This window comes from Lucilia sericata, unplaced genomic scaffold (assembly GCF_015586225.1).
Source record: "Lucilia sericata isolate MDLA Ls3-8-SP2 unplaced genomic scaffold, ASM1558622v1 Contig000053F_arrow, whole genome shotgun sequence".
Lineage (NCBI taxonomy): Eukaryota > Metazoa > Arthropoda > Insecta > Diptera > Calliphoridae > Lucilia > Lucilia sericata.
The window spans coordinates 103608-124341 of record NW_023994089.1 but is presented as its reverse complement, the minus strand read 5'-3'; the positions used below and the strand labels follow the sequence as shown (position 1 = coordinate 124341).

The 20734-nt window shown below is 31.6% G+C and overlaps 1 protein-coding gene across 1 annotated transcript; it reads left to right on the top strand.

The window, feature by feature from the left end:
* Positions 1-335: 335 nt before the first annotated feature.
* LOC119616017 (integrator complex subunit 6) lies at positions 336-16668 on the top strand. Its single transcript, XM_037972143.1, has 2 exons — positions 336-634; positions 12577-16668. The coding sequence occupies exon 2, from the start codon at positions 12861-12863 to the stop codon at positions 16290-16292; it is 3432 nt and encodes a 1143-aa protein (XP_037828071.1). The 5' UTR covers positions 336-634; positions 12577-12860; the 3' UTR covers positions 16293-16668.
* Positions 16669-20734: the final 4066 nt, after the last annotated feature.

Below are 20734 nucleotides of genomic sequence, written 5' to 3'. Positions count from 1 at the left end.
ACTATTATTTTGTTTATAAACAGACGCTTGCAATTTTTTACAAATTGTTGTTCGCGTACTTTTTTGGATATTTTATAGACTAGAACAAATAAAGTGCAACACTCTAAAACAAACCTGTTACAAATTATTAAATAGAAATTAAGAAATACTAAACCGGGGTGTACTGTTAAGTATTCCATGTACTAAATTTTAATATTTGTAATCTTCCCTTGTTGAACATCCACTTATGAAACATAGCTCGCTGAACATTTTAATGACATTTGAGTGAACGAATAGAAAGAATAAAACGAAACAAAGAAAAATTCTCGCTTCTATTACTTTTGAATTGCACGAATTTGACAGTTCGTTTCTTACTTTTGGATGGAGAGGTTGTTTAAATAAGTATATAAAAAGGAAAATAACACAGCAACGCAAATACAACAGAGGAAAAAAAGTAAAAGAAAAATATTTTAAAAATAACAAAAGAGAAGTGTGTGTAATCAGCGCAACAACAACAAAATCAACAGCAGCAGCAGAAGAGACACATGAGGAAAAAAATATATAACACAGTGGAACAATAACAAAATTAATAAAAAGAAGAGAATAAGAGCGTTTTTGTGCTCGCCGCGCTCCGTTTAGTGATAAAAAAATTGTTGTAAGCAAAAAATAAAATACAAAATCTATTTTTTACCTTCTAGTGTCAAAAAACAAGCAAATATTAAAATAAAATCGAGTGATTGAGTGAGTTACTGTGAGTGTAGTAAAGTAGATGACGAGGATTGTGGATGTGATGGATGTTGTTGGTCGGTCGGTTGGTTGGTTGATTGGTCGAGTGTTTAGTAAACTGGCTGGTTGATTTTCAGTTTAGTTTTAGTAGATGGTGTCAAGAAGAAGTTTAAGCGAAATAGACGTAGATTGATGTTTGTTGTAATAAAAAAACAAATTACTCAAGAGAAGTGTGGAAGTTTAAAAAAATAAATGAAAGCAGTAACAACAATATTGCATTTTTTATTAGGAGAACAACTAACAGCAACAAAAGCACACACTGACAAACCAAACCAACCAACTAAAAAGCAAAGAAAAGACAGACTTGTGAGCAAGAATTTAAAATTGTATCGTTTTGTTTTTGTTGTTTGTTGCTGTTTCTCATTTTTAACTGAAAAGTCTCGACAACAAAGTAATGTGTGTTTGTGTATGATTATTAATTTTAACCAGAGACCATACAAAAAAATTAACTCATGAGATTAAGTTTTTTTAGTTGCGATGCGGTGTGCGTTTTTAATTTGTATTCCCGAGTGCAGTTTTTGTTGTTATTGTAACGCATACGGTAAATTATTGCGTACTTTAGGATGCAAATATGGGAAAAAGTGATGATTACAAAAATGTACTCCAGTCGCAGGTTGACATTTAAGTCCATGTGCTTTTTTGGGTTAAAATATTAACAAAAGTTCGCAAAGCTTAGTAAACAAATATGTTTTTATTTACATAAATGTTAAAAACCTTGAAAGTGTATTAAGTTTTAATACGAAATAATTATTCTTCTACTTTATCAAATTAACTTTGTTGACAATTTTCTAAAATATTCCGTGAAAGCGCGGAAAACTTAATTGGGAGAATTACTAATTATGGCATCACTATATAAAAATTTAACTGCAATTTCTTCCACTTCCTTAAATTCAATCGTTTATTTAATAAAAATATCCACTCAACCTTCTATACCCACCCACCTGCTCGCAACACATTGCAATTTTGTTGTCATTTCTAAATTTTCTTTTGTTTACATACCTATTTAATTTTGATAATTTCTATTCGAAATTAACGGTAATTCAGTTTACACATGTCAAACTGTTCTCACACTCTTTACTTCTTGAGTGTCATTATTAAATTGCCAATTCAATTTTGCTTTTATTTTTCACTTTCTAATTGAGAAATTGCTAAGTGATTGAAAAAAATTCTTAAAAAATTAGTTTTATCGTCTTAATTTTTTTTTTCGGCATTGTTATTTATTTTATTTTACTCCACTCTAAATTGTGTGCATTTCTCACTCATACACGTATTATGTGAAATTTGTTTAACCTTGTCAGGGTTGCCAAAATACAGAATGAGTAACGGGCTATAATAAAGAATTTGAAAAATAACACTGTAAGTATGTCAAAAAGACACAGAAAAACGCCGAGACACCTAAACATAATTTTGTGTCGTAGAATCTAATGGCATACTCCGTTTTGAAAAGTTGGGTCAAAATCGGGAGATATTGCGTTTTAAAGTATGAACTTTTATGAGGTGATATTTAATTTTTTTAAAATTTGAAAAAAGTTTTCACTCAGGCTGAAAAACTAAATATACCTATATGCATAATTCAAATCGATAATAATAATCAAGAAACACCTCAGAAACAGTTTAAACTTTAAAATGCAATATCTCCCGATTTTGACCTAACTTTTCAAAACGGAGTATATCACTAGATTCTGCGACTGAAAAATAAGTTCACGTGTTTCGGCGTTTTTCTGTGTCTTTTTGAAAGTTGAAATTTTACGTACAGTGTAATTATTGTGAAAATGCTTAATACCTTGGTTTTACATTTCATTGAATTGTTATTTATTTACTGATTTGTTTTACGATTTTTTCTCAATGGCATGAAGTTTAATATTTAATAATATCTAAACTATCCTGAAAGTAATCCATGCTTTCGTATATAATATGAAATATGATTCTAATTTTACGAAAGTACGAAAACCTTTCGTAATATTTTTTCGTATATACCTATTAAGAAAATTTGTTATATTTTCCAAAAATAATTTCATTAAGATACACACCTACATGTGACAATTAACGAAAGTAATGAAATTTTTTTCGTAATGAACTGCAATATAATTCGTGAATTATTTTCTATCCGATTTTATTAATCTTGGTTTTAAATTAATGATATTAAATATTCCAAAAACACCTTTCAGTTCTAAAAATCATTTAGTAAAATTAGCTTGTAGCGTAATTAACATCATATAAAACAAGAGTATATTAAAAATGTAAGGGTGTGAAGTTAAATTCGTCGGCCAGATACGTCCCACACCACATATGTCAAATACGTTCCACATACTATAAAATTCGTTTTCAAATGAATTAAAATTTATTTTTTAATAAAACGAGCACCAAATAAAATGTTTTTTAAGAAATAAAGTAAAATTATATTAAAATATATTCAAAAAATTTATATATAAAATAAAATATAGAATTTTCAAATGCAAAAAACAGACACTTGGAGAAGACATGAATCGGGGTACCGAAAAACTGGAAGTAGCCCAGGACTAGTTCTTTCCAAAAATGTATAGTTTATATGCAATTCCAGCTCTGGATAATTTTGACGATTTTTTGAAAAATCATCAAATTTTGCCAAAAATAGTGGAATTTTCAAGTGGCTCCAAAGAGCATTTGGAGAAGACATGAATCGGGGTACCGAAAAACTGGAAGTAGCCCAGGACTAGTTCTTCCAAAAATGTATAGTTTATATGCAATTCCAGCTCTGGATAATTTTGACGATTTTTTGAAAAATCATCAGATTTTGCCGAAAATTAAGGAATTTTCAGGTGGCTCCAAAGAGCATTTGGAGAAGACATGAATCGGGGTACCGAAAAACTGGAAGTAGCCCAGGACTAGTTCTTTCCAAAAATATATAGTTTATATGCAATTCCAACTCTGGATAATTTTGACGATTTTTTGAAAAATCATCAGATTTTGCCGAAAATTAAGGAATTTTCAGGTGGCTCCAAAGAGCATTTGGAGAAGACATGAATCGGGGTACCGAAAAACTGGAAGTAGCCCAGGACTAGTTCTTTCCAAAAATATATAGTTTATATGCAATTCCAACTCTGGATAATTTTGACGAATTTTTGAAAAATCATCAAATTTTGCCAAAAATAGTGGAATTTTCAAGTGGCTCCAAAGAGCATTTGGAGAAGACATGAATCGGGGTACCGAAAAACTGGAAGTAGCCCAGAACTAGTTCATTCCAAAAATGTATAGTTTATATGTAATTCCAGCTCTGGATAATTTTAACGATTTTCTGAAAAATCATCAAATTTTGCCAAAAATAGTGGAATTTTCAGGTGGCTCCAAAGAGCATTTGGAGAAGACATGAATCGGGGTACCGAAAAACTGGAAGTAGCCCAGGACTAGTTCTTTCCAAAAATGTATAGTTTATATGCAATTCCAGCTCTGGATAATTTTGACGATTTTTTGAAAAATCATCAGATTTTGCTGAAAATTAAGGAATTTTCAGGTGGCTCCAAAGAGCATTTGGAGAAGACATGAATCGGGGTACCGAAAAACTGGAAGTAGCCCAGGACTAGTTCTTTCCAAAAATATATAGTTTATATGCAATTCCAGCTCTGGATAATTTTGACGAATTTTTGAAAAATCATCAAATTTTGCCAAAAATAGTGGAATTTTCAGGTGGCTCCAAAGAGCATTTGGAGAAGACATGAATCGGGGTACCGAAAAACTGGAAGTAGCCCAGGACTAGTTCTTTCCAAAAATGTATAGTTTATATGCAATTCCAGCTCTAGATAATTTTGACGATTTTTTAAAAAATCATCAGATTTTGCCGAAAATTAAGGAATTTTCAGGTGGCTCCAAAGAGCATTTGGAGAAGACATGAATCGGGGTACCGAAAAACTGGAAGTAGCCCAGGACTAGTTCTTCTTAAAAATATATAGTTTATATGCAATTCCAGCTCTGGATAATTTTGACGATTTTTTGAAAAATCATCAAATTTTGCGTAAAATGTAGGTAGTTTCAGGTCGATACTATTATTCTTATTATGAAAAATATTTCAAAAATCAACTTCTGTTGTTCAGTATTTGATTTGAATTTTCGTTAACAGTTTTTACGTATAAATAAAATACTTTCAATAAAAAATAAACATTTCTTTCATATTGTTTTTCACTTTTGTTAATATTAAATATCACTCAATGAACTCTTTTTAAAGAATTATCTTGACGGTAGTTCATAATTTTATTTTGTGAATAAATAATGAGAGTGATGGAGGTAGCAAAATATTGTTGTAAGTTTTCCATGAAAATTATGCATATTTTATTGCTTCGCTGCCAATAGGTTTGATGGTTTTGGGCGCTGTTAATTTGTTGTTGGGATAGCCGTTTTTTATATATGATTTCTGTAATTTTTTTATGACAGCACGATTTTTTTCTTGTGTTTTTTATATTCTCAGGTACTAATAATGTAAAAGTAGAGTCCCTTCGACTCTACTTGACCGCGCTAGTTGACTACCACAATAACCATTCTCAGGTAATATTTTTCGTATTCGTTGTGAAAATTGAAAAAACTCTACAATAAGTCAAAAAATGAAGCAATTATTTGAGAAAATTCGCAAAATGTCGATTCTTTTATTGATCGTTTATAACAACACAAGTGTTGAGGATCGAAAGGTAATTTTTGTACGTTTGTATGAATGTATTTTATGATTTTGTGTAACATATGCTTTTTATGTTTTTTCAAAAAATCGTCAAAATTATCCAGAGCTGGAATTGCATATAAACTATATGTTTTTGGAAAGAACTGGTCGTGGGCTACTTCCAGTTTTTCGGTACCCCGATTCATGTCTTCTCCAAATGCTCTTTGGAGCCACCTGAAAATTCCACTATTTTTGGCAAAATTTGATGATTTTTCAAAAAATCGTCAAAATTATCCAGAGCTGGAATTGCATATAAACTATATATTTTTAAGAAGAACTAGTCCTGGGCTACTTCCAGTTTTTCGGTACCCCGATTCATGTCTTCTCCAAATGCTCTTTGGAGCCACCTGAAAATTCCTTAATTTTCGGCAAAATCTGAAGATTTTTCAAAAAATCGTCAAAATTATCCAGAGCTGGAATTGCATATAAACTATACATTTTTGGAAAGAACTAGTCCTGGGCTACTTCCAGTTTTTCGGTACCCCGATTCATGTCTTCTCCAAATGCTCTTTGGAGCCACTTGAAAATTCCACTATTTTTGGCAAAATTTGATGATTTTTCAAAAATTCGTCAAAATTATCCAGAGTTGGAATTGCATATAAACTATATATTTTTGGAAAGAACTAGTCCTGGGCTACTTCCAGTTTTTCGGTACCCCGATTCATGTCTTCTCCAAATGCTCTTTGGAGCCACCTGAAAATTCCTTAATTTTCGGCAAAATCTGATGATTTTTCAAAAAATCGTCAAAATTATCCAGAGTTGGAATTGCATATAAACTATATATTTTTGGAAAGAACTAGTCCTGGGCTACTTCCAGTTTTTCGGTACCCCGATTCATGTCTTCTCCAAATGCTCTTTGGAGCCACCTGAAAATTCCTTAATTTTCGGCAAAATCTGATGATTTTTCAAAAAATCGTCAAAATTATCCAGAGCTGGAATTGCATATAAACTATACATTTTTGGAAGAACTAGTCCTGGGCTACTTCCAGTTTTTCGGTACCCCGATTCATGTCTTCTCCAAATGCTCTTTGGAGCCACTTGAAAATTCCACTATTTTTGGCAAAATTTGATGATTTTTAAAAAAATCGTCAAAATTATCCAGAGCTGGAATTGCATATAAACTATACATTTTTGGAAAGAACTAGTCCTGGGCTACTTCCAGTTTTTCGGTACCCCGATTCATGTCTTCTCCAAGTGTCTGTTTTTTGCATTTGAAAATTCTATATTTTATTTTATATATAAATTTTTTGAATATATTTTAATATAATTTTACTTTATTTCTTAAAAAACATTTTATTTGGTGCTCGTTTTATTAAAAAATAAATTTTAATTCATTTGAAAACGAATTTTATAGTATGTGGAACGTATTTGACATATGTGGTGTGGGACGTATCTGGCCGACGAATTTAACTTCACACCCTTTAAAAATGTTTATCATTTTTACACAGAAAAAACTGAAAAACGATTTCAATTACCAAAACCTCGTTTTCAATTATTTTATTTTTGAAGTTCAACCTATAACAAAAATTGTATATTCAATTACTACTTAAGGCCCAAATAGACTACACAGGCGGCTTATCAAACATACTTTTTTCATTCCCACACACACTACACAAACATTGCTCGTACAAACACCGATTTTTTCACGTTTTTGTGGACTTGAAAAGATACAGATGACAATTTTTCTTATAAATGGACATTTTGTGAAAAATTTGTTGTTAATAAATATAAACAATACAAACGGTTTGAAAAAAATTCAATATGTTTGTGTAAAAATCAAATTTTTAAAATTTTTGTACAAACAAACAGCCAGAATTTGTACAAACACGAAACACCCTCATACACTACACAACAGGCTTGCACAAACGTAAAATATTGGTATGCTTGTCAAGCCGCTTGTGTAGTCTATTTGGGCCTTTATAATTGATTTCGTACACAAAATTTTTATTTTTTTCATTTTTGTTGTTCTTAAATACGTACTTGATTATACATTTTTATGAATCAAATACAAAATGAATTGAACCCTTTTAAAATTTTTGATTATTCGTTTAATTAAAAATTTTTTAAAATTAATTTTTTCTGTGTAATAATAAAGCATTTAAGTTCTTTTTTACTTTAATTCCTAAATATTTTAACAATTTGTTGACAAAAAAGTGATTTTCTGAAAGAGGGGTTATATGCAAGTAAATGGGCAAGGGTAAATATGTGCCTATCCTTATAACGTTTAAATTAAAGTTAGTTATGTAAAATTCCATCGTGACACTATTGTTAATAAGTGACCTTTAATTTATTTTCTGAAGGGAATTTTGTATGGAACTAAGGTCAAATGAGACCCGATCATTACAAAAAACGGGCAGTATCAGTTAGACTTATGTATATAAAGCTAAGTTTTGTCGATTTTTGTTGCGATACTAGAACATTTAAAATAATTATGATCTCAAATGCCCTATAGTACGATTGTATGAAGTTAGGTGAAATAATTGACCTGTAGCATGCGCACAAGGTTTACATGCACACACAAAAGGACATACGGGCGGTCATATATAGGTAAATGTGATTCTGAGCCGATAGCTGTACTTTAAGGTGGATGTAGAACAAATTTTTTTTGAATGTTACGAATATCAGTACAAACTCAAAATTTTCCACTAAATTCATTAAATTAATTTTAAATAGACATTGGCAACTCATAAACCCATAAATGCACTCATTTTAAAAACACATATTTTCTTTAATACTCTGAGTACTTGCCGTTAATTTTTATTTTATTTTTCTGCATACCTTTTTTTACCATTATGAGCATAATTCTCTCAATTATTCCCACAATATATTTTCTGCTTGTCAAAAAAATTATATAGCCACGAATAAGAAAAAAATAAATAAAATAAAAAGAGTTGGATAAACACACATTTGTGTCATTTGCCAACTGATAGTGAAAAGCTTCCCTCGAGCTGTGATGAGTGTAGGGTGTAAAAGGGGGCTATTAAAGAAATAAAATAAGAAAGAAAATGCATTAATGTTGTCTTTTGTTAGTTCGATTAAAATCTGGATAATTAGTACAAATCTACAACAACTAAACAGATTTAGCATTGATTATGAGATTTTTTTTGATTTCACAGCATTTAGGTCATTTCAATTAGTTTCTTGATAATTATTTAACTACTAGTACTAAGTATGTTTTTTTTTAGAATAAACTTTATTAAATTTTTTGTCTAGTTGAAAGTTAAATAATGTAAAAAACATTATACTTAAAAGGTATTCTTTTATTTTTCTTGAGTTAATTTATCTTTTCAATATCTTTTACACTCTGTAAACGCAATTGTAAAAAAACTAAAAACAAAAAGTTCATATCACAGTCAGCTGTTATTTCAAGTTGTCTCTTTAATATTTTTTATTATTGCTGTTGTTGTTGTATTTTTTTTTTGTTGTACTCATAATCTGTATTTCTATATTTCGTATGTAAAGATCTAACAAGTGTATGCTAAACACATGTTGTACTTAACATTTTGCTTTTTTTATCATTTGGATTGTAAATTTTATTTTACAGATTTTCGACATTTACATATAATTAACTTTTCAACTTAGTTTAGATTTTCTACTATTAATACATTAGTTGTTCCTTTAATACAAAAAATAATGATATGAGCCTGCCATGGAAAATTGGGTATCTTAGTACTTTTTTCAGTACTTTTTGATATCGAAAATACTTCGGTGCCCTCGCGACATTTTTGGTACTTTTTCTAACTTATAAACTTTTGATAAATAGTTCTCATTCTAATTATAATCTAGTCTTAGTCCAGTATATAGTCTAGTCTATAGTCTAGTCTATAGTATAGTCTAGTCTATAGTCTAGTCTATAGTATAGTCTATAGTCTAGTCTATAGTATAGTCTAGTCTATAGTCTAGTCTATAGTCTAGTCTATAGTCTAGTCTATAGTCTAGTCTATAGTCTAGTCTATAGTCTAGTCTATAGTCTAGTCTATAGTCTAGTCTATAGTCTAGTCTATAGTCTAGTCTATAGTCTAGTCTAGTCTATAGTCTAGTCTATAGTCTAGTCTAGTCTATAGTCTAGTCTATAGTCTAGTCTATAGTCTAGTCTATAGTCTAGTCTATAGTCTAGCCTATAGTCTAGTCCAGCGCTTCCCACCGTTTTTTACTTCGCGGACCCCTTGAGGAATTTAATTAATTTCACGGACCCCCATAAATATTTTGATATCTTATTGTTATAAATAATTGTTCATCCGAAAATTGTCTTAGTCCTGGTCCATAAACCCTATAAAATATTCCCGTACATTGAGAATATTTAGTATTTCGGAGATGTTTTCAATTGCATGGTTTTAAATATGTTTAATTTTATGATCGTGAGAGCTTTCATGTTCATTTCTCGCCAAGGTAGCGAAAAGGTTTCTTTATCAAGTATTGTCGACATGTGCTTAAAGCAGTGTTGCCCATACACACACTGTTACACATTCATTTGTATTGGTAAAGCAGCAGAGAACAAAATGTAACCCAAAATAAAACTGTACTAATAAAATGACTGCATACTAAAAAGTATATTCTAACTGTCAAATTGATATTATGGATTTTGACAGACAGCGTACATTAAAGTTCATATATAAAAAACTATCAGCTGTACTCTCTCATTCACCTACATAAATTCGGCTTTCTCAAAATTTTGTTGTTGTATTTCTGTGTGGATTTTAAAAAAGTTGCGTACAGACCTTACTTCGACAAATGCTGATCAGCAACTGAGTTGATTTTGTTTTGCAAGTTGAGAGATAATCAACTAGCACATGCTCAAATAAGAAAATACACAAGTAAGCTTATAGTGTAGGTGAGTCAACGCAACGTCAGCAGAATATTCTTGCCCTATCTCGCGTGATAGGGAATAGTGATTTTGGGCACCATTGGCTTAAAGAGTCATGTTTCTAATTTTTTTTGCAATTGCATAGGAGTGAGCTGAGTATGTAAGCTAAGTTTTCGGGAAAATATGTGAAAGTTAGACTTCTTCGATGTTGTTGCGTAATGCGTTACCCACATAAAATATGACCTTAACGCTTTGCGAATGTACTGTGAATTTGGATCTTAAATTTGAATTTTAAAATACCTACGAATTATTTTACTGCGTGTTTTTGACTATTTACGCAAAACGCTATGAATTTTCTGATGTTGATTTAATAATATTGGACAACAAAATGAAAAATAAAATCTGTGTATCACGTCGGAATTGGAATATTTATATTTAAAAATAACTAGATACACACTTTTGCTTACAATTTAAAAAAATATTATGAAATGTGACCTAACTTCATATTCCGGGATACCAGTATCAGTATTTAATTCTAAGGCAAATCATTATCCGTCTGATATAAAAACATTTATTTCGATACATATACATTTATAAAAATTACAAATCACGTAATACTTTACTTTATAAAAGTGAAACAATAAATTTGTAGGGCCTAGCTTCATCCTGATAAACGACCGAAACAATAAAATTCAAAAAGTCACCAACAAATCTGGGATTATTGAATAAAAATTGTGTATTTTAGTATTTATGAAAAATTTGGAGATATTTTTAATATTTTCTAACATATAGAGAATATTTATTATTCATGATTTTTTTCGTTCGTCTTCGCGGACCCCCTAGGATTTTGCTACGGACCACTAGGGGTCCGCGGACCCCCTTTTGGGAACCGTTGGTCTAGTCTATAGTCTAGTCTATAGTCTAGTCTATAGTCTAGTCTATAGTCTAGTCTATAGTCTAGTCTATAGTCTAGTCTATAGTCTAGTCTATAGTCTAGTCTATAGTCTAGTCTATAGTCTAGTCTAGTCTATAGTCTAGTCTATAGTCTAGTCTATAGTCTAGTCTATAGTCTAGTCTAGTCTATAGTCTAGTCTATAGTCTAGTCTAGTCTATAGTCTAGTCTATAGTCTAGTCTATAGTCTAGTCTATAGTCTAGTCTATAGTCTAGTCTATAGTCTATAGTCTAGTCTATAGTCTAGTCTATAGTCTATAGTCTAGTCTATAGTCTAGTCTATAGTCTAGTCTATAGTCTAGTCTATAGTCTAGTCTATAGTCTAGTCTATAGTCTAGTCTATAGTCTAGTCTGTAGTCTAGTCTATAGTCTAGTCTATAGTCTAGTCTATAGTCTAGTCTATAGTCTGGTCTATAGTCTAGTCTATAGTCTAGTCTATAGTCTAGTCTATAGCCTAGTCTAGTCTATAGTCTAGTCTATAGTCTAGTCTATAGTCTAGTCTAGTCTAGTCTATAGTCTAGTCTATAGTCTAGTCTATAGTCTAGTCTATAGTCTAGTCTATAGTCTAGTCTATAGTCTAGTCTATAGTCTAGTCTATAGTCTAGTCTATAGTCTAGTCTATAGTCTAGTCTATAGTCTAGTCTGTAGTCTAGTCTATAGTCTAGTCTATAGTCTAGTCTATAGTCTAGTCTATAGTCTGGTCTATAGTCTAGTCTATAGTCTAGTCTATAGTCTAGTCTATAGTCTAGTCTATAGTCTAGTCTTAGTCTAGTCTATAGTGTGGTCTATAATTTAGTCTGTAGTCTAGTCTATAGTCTAGTTTATAATCTAGTCTATTGTATATCGATAGTCTAGCGAATAATTAGTGAAGTACTTTAAAACTTTAAAAAGTACTTATTTTGTTATAAATTAGTACTATTTTAAAATTTAAATTTTCTATGCATGATGTGAGCTTCCATTTAGTTTAGACTTTTAAAGTCTTGGTCCGTTTAATTAAAAAATTCCTAGGGAATTTTCTGAAATGTCTGCTTTATATTTGTATAGTAGCTGATCGATGGTCGCGTTGTCGGTCCTAAATTTTGCCTATATTTCCCTCTATCTATGAGATCTATGTACCTCTGAAATTTTAAAGCTTTGGCTTCAGCAGCTAGGTGTAATTCGGATTTAGCGCTGAAATGAATCCTCATAATATGAAAATTAAAATATGTAATATTTTAAATTTGGTATATTTATTCTAAAATATTCATGTTTTCTTATTAATTTCAGTTTAAACTACTCTCTACATTTTCATAAAATCTATTTACTATTAAATTACAAAATATTTAACCACTAATAAAAATTTTATACATGTATTTTTCTTTTAAATATTTACAGATTTATTTTGAATTTTATTAGACTTAAAGGAATGTATTTTAAACAAGATGACTACAAATAAAATAAGCGTTTTTAACGCTTATTTTTATTAGCAAGTGAAGAAAAGTAAAGGATATTATAACAAAAAAAAAGTAATATTTGAAAACAATAATACCGTTCGTTACAAATTTAAAATTCACACAATCCGTTGAAAAAAAAAAAAACAAACAAACAAACAAACGTTTTAATTAAGTGTTTGTATTGAAAACTTTAAACACTAAAGCTAGAGTTATAGTAGCAATAAAATGACTATTATACTCTTTTTGGTCGACACTTCGTCGTCCATGTGCCAAAAAGCTTATGTGAATGGTGTACAAAAGTCGTACTTGGACATTGCCAAAGGAGCTGTCGAAACATTCCTGAAGTACAGACAACGTACACAAGATTGTCTGGGTGATCGTTATATGCTGCTGACGTTTGAAGAGCCGCCAGCTAATGTTAAGGCAGGTTGGAAGGAAAATCATGCCACCTTCATGAATGAGCTGAAAAATCTACAATCGACCGGTCTAACCTCTATGGGGGAATCGCTGAAAAATGCTTTTGATTTGTTAAATTTAAATCGTATGCAATCTGGTATTGATACATATGGACAAGGCAGATGTCCTTTCTATTTAGAGCCATCGGTAATAATTGTCATAACGGATGGTGGACGCTACTCTTATCGTAATGGTGTGCATCAGGATATAATATTGCCATTGAATACCCAAATACCGGGTACAAAATTCACCAAAGAACCTTTTCGTTGGGATCAACGTTTGTTTTCTCTGGTCTTGCGTATGTCGGGCAACAAAATAGATGAGCGGGTGGAAGGTAAAGTACCACATGACGATTCGCCCATCGAAAGAATGTGTGAGGTAACTGGAGGAAGGTCATATCGAGTGCGTTCGCATCATGTATTGAATCAATGCATAGAAAGTTTGGTGCAAAAAGTGCAACCCGGCGTAGTTTTACAATTTGAACCGCTAATACCAAAAGATCCCAACAACATGCCCAACGAGGCATTACAGGATTTGATTTTCCAACCTCTAAAGAAAATGATTTATGTACAAAAACATATTAGTCAGAAAACCTTCCCGATAGGCTATTGGCCTCTGCCAGAACCCTATTGGCCAGACCCTAAGGCTGTTACTTTACCATCGAGAGATGCTCATCCAAAACTGAAAATAGTTACTCCTGCAGTAGAGGAGCCACAAATGGTACACAATTTCCCAGTGGATAAATATGAAATCGAAGCCAGCCCTTTGACTCTCCAAATTTTGCAGAAACGAGAAATGAAAAAATGCTGGCAGGTGATTATTTCGAATGGCATGCATGGCTTTGAATTGCCTTTTGGTTATTTGAAGCCTTCTTCCACGACTTCACAGGTTCATTTATATGTTTTGGCCTACAATTATCCAGCATTGCTGCCTCTCTTACATGATCTTATACACAAATACAATATGAGTCCACCAAACGACTTAATGTACAAATTTAATGCTTACGTCAGATCAATACCCCCTTATTATTGTCCTTTCCTGCGTAAGGCTTTACTTAATATTTCCGTACCCTATACTTTGTTGCAATTTCTGTTGCCAGAAAATGTGGATAACTATTTGTCACCGAACATTGCCAACCAATTGAAGCACATCAAGAATACAGCCAAGCAGGACCAAGAAAATCTCTGTATGAAGGTGTACAAGCAGCTGAAACAACCGAAACCTCCGTATCGGCAGGTGGAGACGGCGAAATTAAATCCTGGCGTTCCGCTGCGCAGAGATTTAGTGCGTCATCCGTTACATCGTGATACCTTTGCTAAATTGCACTCCGAAATAGAACCACTGGAAAACTACACTATTGTGGTGCCGCAGCTAACCAGACAGTCGTCGGCCAAGTCTTATCGCAATCCATTCGATATACCACGACGAGATATTATTGAAGAAATAGGACGCATGCGCGAAGCATTTATGAGACCACAACCTATCAGCCTTGTGGCTAAAGATTCGGGTCATTGTTTGCCTATTGCTGAGATGGGCAACTACCAGGAGTATCTGAAGAATAAAGACAATCCCTTGAGAGAAATTGAACCCACTAATGTTAGACAACACATGTTTGGCAATCCTTATAAGAAGGATAAGCATATGGTGATGGTAGATGAAGCCGATCTGGGAGAAGTGGCGCCCATGAAGGGTGGTAATGGAGCAGGTGGTCCTGGCAGCCCGGGATCATCGATGGGACCATCAGGTGTTGTCAAGAAATTGGATTCTTCTAGGCCGCGCAAACGTAAGGCTGGTCCTATACGCAATGACTATGTTTTCCGACGCACCTCTACCGATTCCCGACCCCGTACACCTACATCTCCCTCCAGTTTGTCCTCAGCAACATCTTCAGTATCATCCCTCTCCGATATGGAAACAGACGATTCGGCATCCGAAACATCATCCATATCGTCGGGAATTTCAGAGGATGGAGATCCAGAACGCTTGGTAGTAGCATTTCCTGATTTTGCCGACGAGGAACCACCAGATCAGGAATTTGCCTTTAATGGCTACGTTAGAGATTTCATAAATGGCGTCGGCGTAGAAAATAGCTGTGATAGTTCAAATAATGATATTTTAACGCCACCCAGTAGTTCGAATCCTTTGGGTTTGCATGTCGGCCCTCTGCATAATGGACAAATAACTCCACCTATGAGTCCTCATCCCCATATGATGCAACAGCATTCTCCTGCCTCATCACCGCATCCGTATCTAGCGAATTACAATATGCCGCATGAACCAACCACGCTGCCACCACCTCTTATGGGATCACCGCACATTGGACTTGGTACTACGCAGCACCAAACGCAGCAAACATTAAATGGTGGTAGTATGATCTATAATGCACCCATGCTCCAAACAACTACCAATGGCATGGTTAATCCCCTTATCAGTAATCCGGCAATGGTGTCTCAACAACAATCAACAGCAACAACCAATGCATATCATGTACAAGCCGCGCAGCAACAACAGCAACAGTTGCCACAGCATACACATCAAATTCCAGCTATTATACAGCAACATACAGCATCAACACAACTGCAGCAGCCGCAGCAGCACATACAACATAACGATATTAATGATGCTCAGGAAATATCACGAATATTACAACAATGTCACAATGGCAATATCATACAAACATCGTCTACAACAACGTCCTCCTCAACGACAGCTAGTGATTCAACTCTAGACAGTGCAAAGGTAGATCCAGAACAAGCTTTAATGCCACCACCTTCCTCGCTTCTTTCGTCCTCTATGAATAATAACAACAGCAATAGTTTCGATTCGCTGAAAAGGGAGACTCTTGCCTCAGCATCAGCAGGAACTTCACCATTTGTAACCGCATTTTCAAATCATCTCAATCACAATAGTGTACTACAACCTCCACTTCTTCCACTTCAGCTTACCGAAGAACAAAAAGAATTGGCCCGCAAACACAATCAAGACCTACGTGCTCAAGTTTTTCGTGATATACGCAAACCGGGTCGCAACTACTCCCAACTGCTGGAACATTTGAATTTGATTAAAGGTGATTTAGATATGAAATCAAATTTCATACAAATGTGTATAACCGAATCGCTAAGATTTCGTCGCAAACAAATGGTCAACAGTATACAGGAATGGTGGGATAAGAAACAGCAACAGTTGCAAGCAACCAGTTAACAATTACTAATGTAAATTAAAGTAGTATTCTTAAAACTAAAACTATACATAGGCTACATAACATAACATACAAATACTTGCATATACATACATACATACTACATATAGAATAGCTCATTTGGAAACAGTTGATTGAGCAATCGAATGATGTTAAAAAGACGGAAAGAGGAGTGGCGAAGAATCTAAATAATGACATTTTGTGAAATTTTCGGTTTTACTTATTATTAGTATGTTCATTTTTTTAATTAATTAATAGAATGTGTATTATTTTCGTTCAATTGTTTTTGTAGATATGACAATAAGAGTTTAACTTTTTGTCGTTATCCTTATTTTACAAAACACCGAATACAGACTTAATATTATTTAACTAATGCAATTACGAAAGTTTCTTTTAAAAGATGTTTTTTTTTTAGTTTTATTTACTTTTTTCACTTATTATTGTTTGAATTGAAAAAACAGAGTATGAATATATATGAATAGTAATGGTTTTATTTTAATAATGCGTTAAATTTAAAATTTAGAGAAATAAATTTTCGACAAACGTAGTTTGTTTTTTTGATTGTAACATAATTTGGGAAAAAGTGCAACACGTTTTTTTGTTTTAAAACTGGACTTAGAGCGTTTTGCCACAAAAAATTAATTAATCTTTAAAATTTAATTCTTCTTTGGTTCAGAAAAGATTTTTATTTATAAAAGGTTTATATGCCATCATCTTGTTCCATAATACAAATAGATTAACATGGGGTCAGATTGTTGACTTATTTATTAACAGCATTTTAGAAAGATACCCTTAAAACTTTGTTGACAATGAATATGGCCGGTTGCTTTTTAATGAATATGAAAATTCAGAATTAATAAAAGAATTCAAAGGATAAAATCCCTATCGATTAACTAAAGAGATATCGCCGACTTTAATTCTTTACCGATTTTTAAAAATTTCCAAATATTGTTCAATTACTTTTTGTTCATGTCCAAGGGACTTTCCCTTTAACCAGATTAATTGCAATAAAAATAAATTTAGGGCCTTTATACTGAAAGCAACAACTTAAATTCTAAATTATTTGTTATTTTAATATAAAATATGAATGAAATGTACATTATCATTTACAGAAACAGACTCTTGGTCTAAGGTTTATCATGTTTTTGTTCTAGACATACTTTTGTTAGTGTCTAATTGAACTGCCAAGATCTTTTACGATGTTTGACATAGAATTTTAGCCGAAAACCGTCATAATTAAGACATCTCCCATGTTTAGTTGCTTAGACTAGCATGATCGGAAATATTTTGTCCTTAACAAGAAATTTTGATAGTTTTAAAGAAAAATCCTCGATTTTATTTTTAAAGCTTTAGATTATAAGACCCATTTTCTCAAAAGTTAATTAATCTCAAAAAATAACATAAAGTTCGGTTGATTTTAAATTGAAAATTACCATAAATAATCTGAATTATTAAAAAAAACTGCAAAATTTCGTAAATTATATCAAAAGTCGAAAAGTAATAACATGGCCCATGAAAACCAAAGCTGTCTACGATTTTAGGTTTCACGTTAAAGTTTTTTAAAATCTATATAATAAACAATAACTTGTTTATTTACAAACATTTTGTAACAGTCTACAATCAAAATTTAGAAACAACATTTAAAATTTTTTTGAAAATTATTAATGCATTATTTTGGTTTTAATATTTTATAAAAATATATAACAAAAATAAATTAAATATAATTAACCCATTAAAATAATAATAACCAAGTCATTTTTAAATTAAAAAAAAACTTACAATTTATATAACAATAAGAAATTTTGATTTTTATAAAACTTTGTTTTTTATATGTATATTTTTCTTCCTACTCCTTCTCTCCTAAAATTTTTAACTTCAAAGCATTATTGAGTTTGTACAAAATAAATTTTTGTAAAAATTATGTAAAAAAAAAAGAATTTGCTTTAAAAAAAATTTAGAAAATCTATTCGTTTTTGTTGAGTATTTTAAAACATATTTTTCTGATTTCAAGTCTATTTTAGTTACTACTATTTTCTCTTTAACACCCACCCTGCCTCATCGTTTTTACCTTTTTTAGTTTTAATAATGTTTTTGATTTAATTTTTAAATATTTAAATAAAATAAAATTTACTTAAAGTAAAATTGATAAAAAAAACCCAAAATTAATACATAATAAATATAAACACCATAATTTCTTTTTAATTCTAGTTTAGAAATTTAGGTTATCATACAATATAAGAAACATTTAAAGAAAATATTTGCTAATTTAGTAAAACTATTTAAAGTAAACGAAAGAAAAAAAATCTATTTGTTACAAAGAATGAAAAGAATCTGTTTTTATTTGAAAAGAAAGTTTAAACTACTCCTGCTATAGAGAGTTGATTAATTATTAAAATGATCCTTCCTAATGTATGCTATGAATTCCGAAAAATTTACTTTCAGCCGGATGGTGAAAATGATGTTCAATGATAGACACATGGTAAATATATGGATAATGTTAAGTATGTTTTATTAATTTAACTTTAAATTATTACAGATTTAAAATGCTTTCGACAGACTTGATCTACCATGGCTAACTCACAATAAACTTGTGGAGTTGTCAAAAATCGTATATCCACAGATATATCAAAAATATTTAATAGTTTTTTTTTAATTTCGAATTATTTATTAGGATGACGCTTGTCATAAAAAAGTAACAGTTTTAATTTTTAAATATTCATCCACATTTTCTAGAATCATCCACAAAAATACATACTAAACTAAACTAGAAATGAACAGAATTCGAATTGAAGTATAACTGAATTAGAACTGCTTTATATAACATGTTTAAGATTTTATTAAGGAAATACGCCAAACATATTTATTTAGTTTAATACTTTTCACTGTTCTTTTGCACCTGAGATTGTTGTGTGAATTGCTGTAAAAATTTTAAATATGAAATTATTTATATTACCATATATTGATAAATAACATTCACGTTACTCAATATATCAAAAATTTTTCTTTTCATTAGTATTATTAGTAGTAGATAAACGACTTTCTATTTTAAAATATCTTTTAAACATAGCGGTATTTGCATCCCTTTTTTGTTTAGCACCTAAAATTATGCAATAGTTTTTGTTATTTTAATTTATTTGGGAATATAAGAAGACATCAATCAACCAATTCATACACTAGCATTATCAGTTAGTGAGTTAATACAAAGTGAGTTAATGACAAGAATGTGGTCCAGAAAAGTTCTGTTTTGAATATGGTCCAGAAAAGTTTTGTTAAGAACTCTTCATCAGATTGTTAATATATATTTTCATAAGCATTTAAAAAGTGTTGATTTGCTAAGAAGAACTACTACATACTTGTTATAGAATCAGCAAAAACTTCTGATTAATCTTCCATAACAGAAGAAGTACTTAGTACATTAGACTATGTTTATTTTAAGATTAATGGATGATGCATATAGCCAAAACACCAGAAGAAAATCCTCCAATCGAACTATATTTTAACATAGGAAACTGGAAACTTCCAACACTTAGATTACAGTTGAGTTCTTAATGATACTCCACGAGTAAAAGATTAAGAGTGATATGGTGTTAGTTTGAGTATTTTACGGACTCCACCAGTCAAAACATAACCATACTTTGAGATAAAACGAAAGCACGTGGTGCCATTACAATAAATCGAGTGAGATGTAAATCCAACACAAGATAATATAAAAATCTCAGTTCTAGTCCTTAGCTGTTCCGTCTGCAACTTAATTTCCCAGTGTATTAGTGTGTCCCGGTTATGTTCAGAACGGTTATGTACGAAACAGGTGCAACTTCACTCGTAGACCATTAAGGTCAATTGTAATATCTTCTGAGAAAGTGAAGAATCAAGAGTAAATAAGAAAAACGGAATAAACAAGAGGCCTAAAGGGAATAAAGCTGATAAGCTTGAGGTAAATGGATTCCTATCCTAAAAGAAGAAAATTATGATAGCTCGTCAGATTATAGTGAGTCTACAATCGAAGAAACGCTAATAAGAAAAACCAAATAAACAAGAGGCCCAAAGGGAATTAAGCTGATTCCTAAAGGTAAATGGATTCCTATCCTAAAGGAAGAAAATTATGATAGCTCGTCAAACTATAGTGAGTCTATAATCGAAGAAACGCTCATTTTAGCCTAAGGCCTTGTACTCTAGGAGAGTGTCAGATGATGTGCACTCTACTTCAGAAGTTTGGTACGGTATTTTCCCACTTACCGACAAAAGCCCTAATAGAACAATGGCCCGTTATCAATAACGTGATTTCAAATGTGATTTCGTATCAGTTCCGTAGTTTCTCATTCATCCGATAGTATATAGCACCTTATTATATCTGTATCAGCAATGTAGACACCAGCACCCGTGATGGTATCCATATTATTCGGTAAATACTACATATGTTTCGAACATTTTATTAGACACAAGT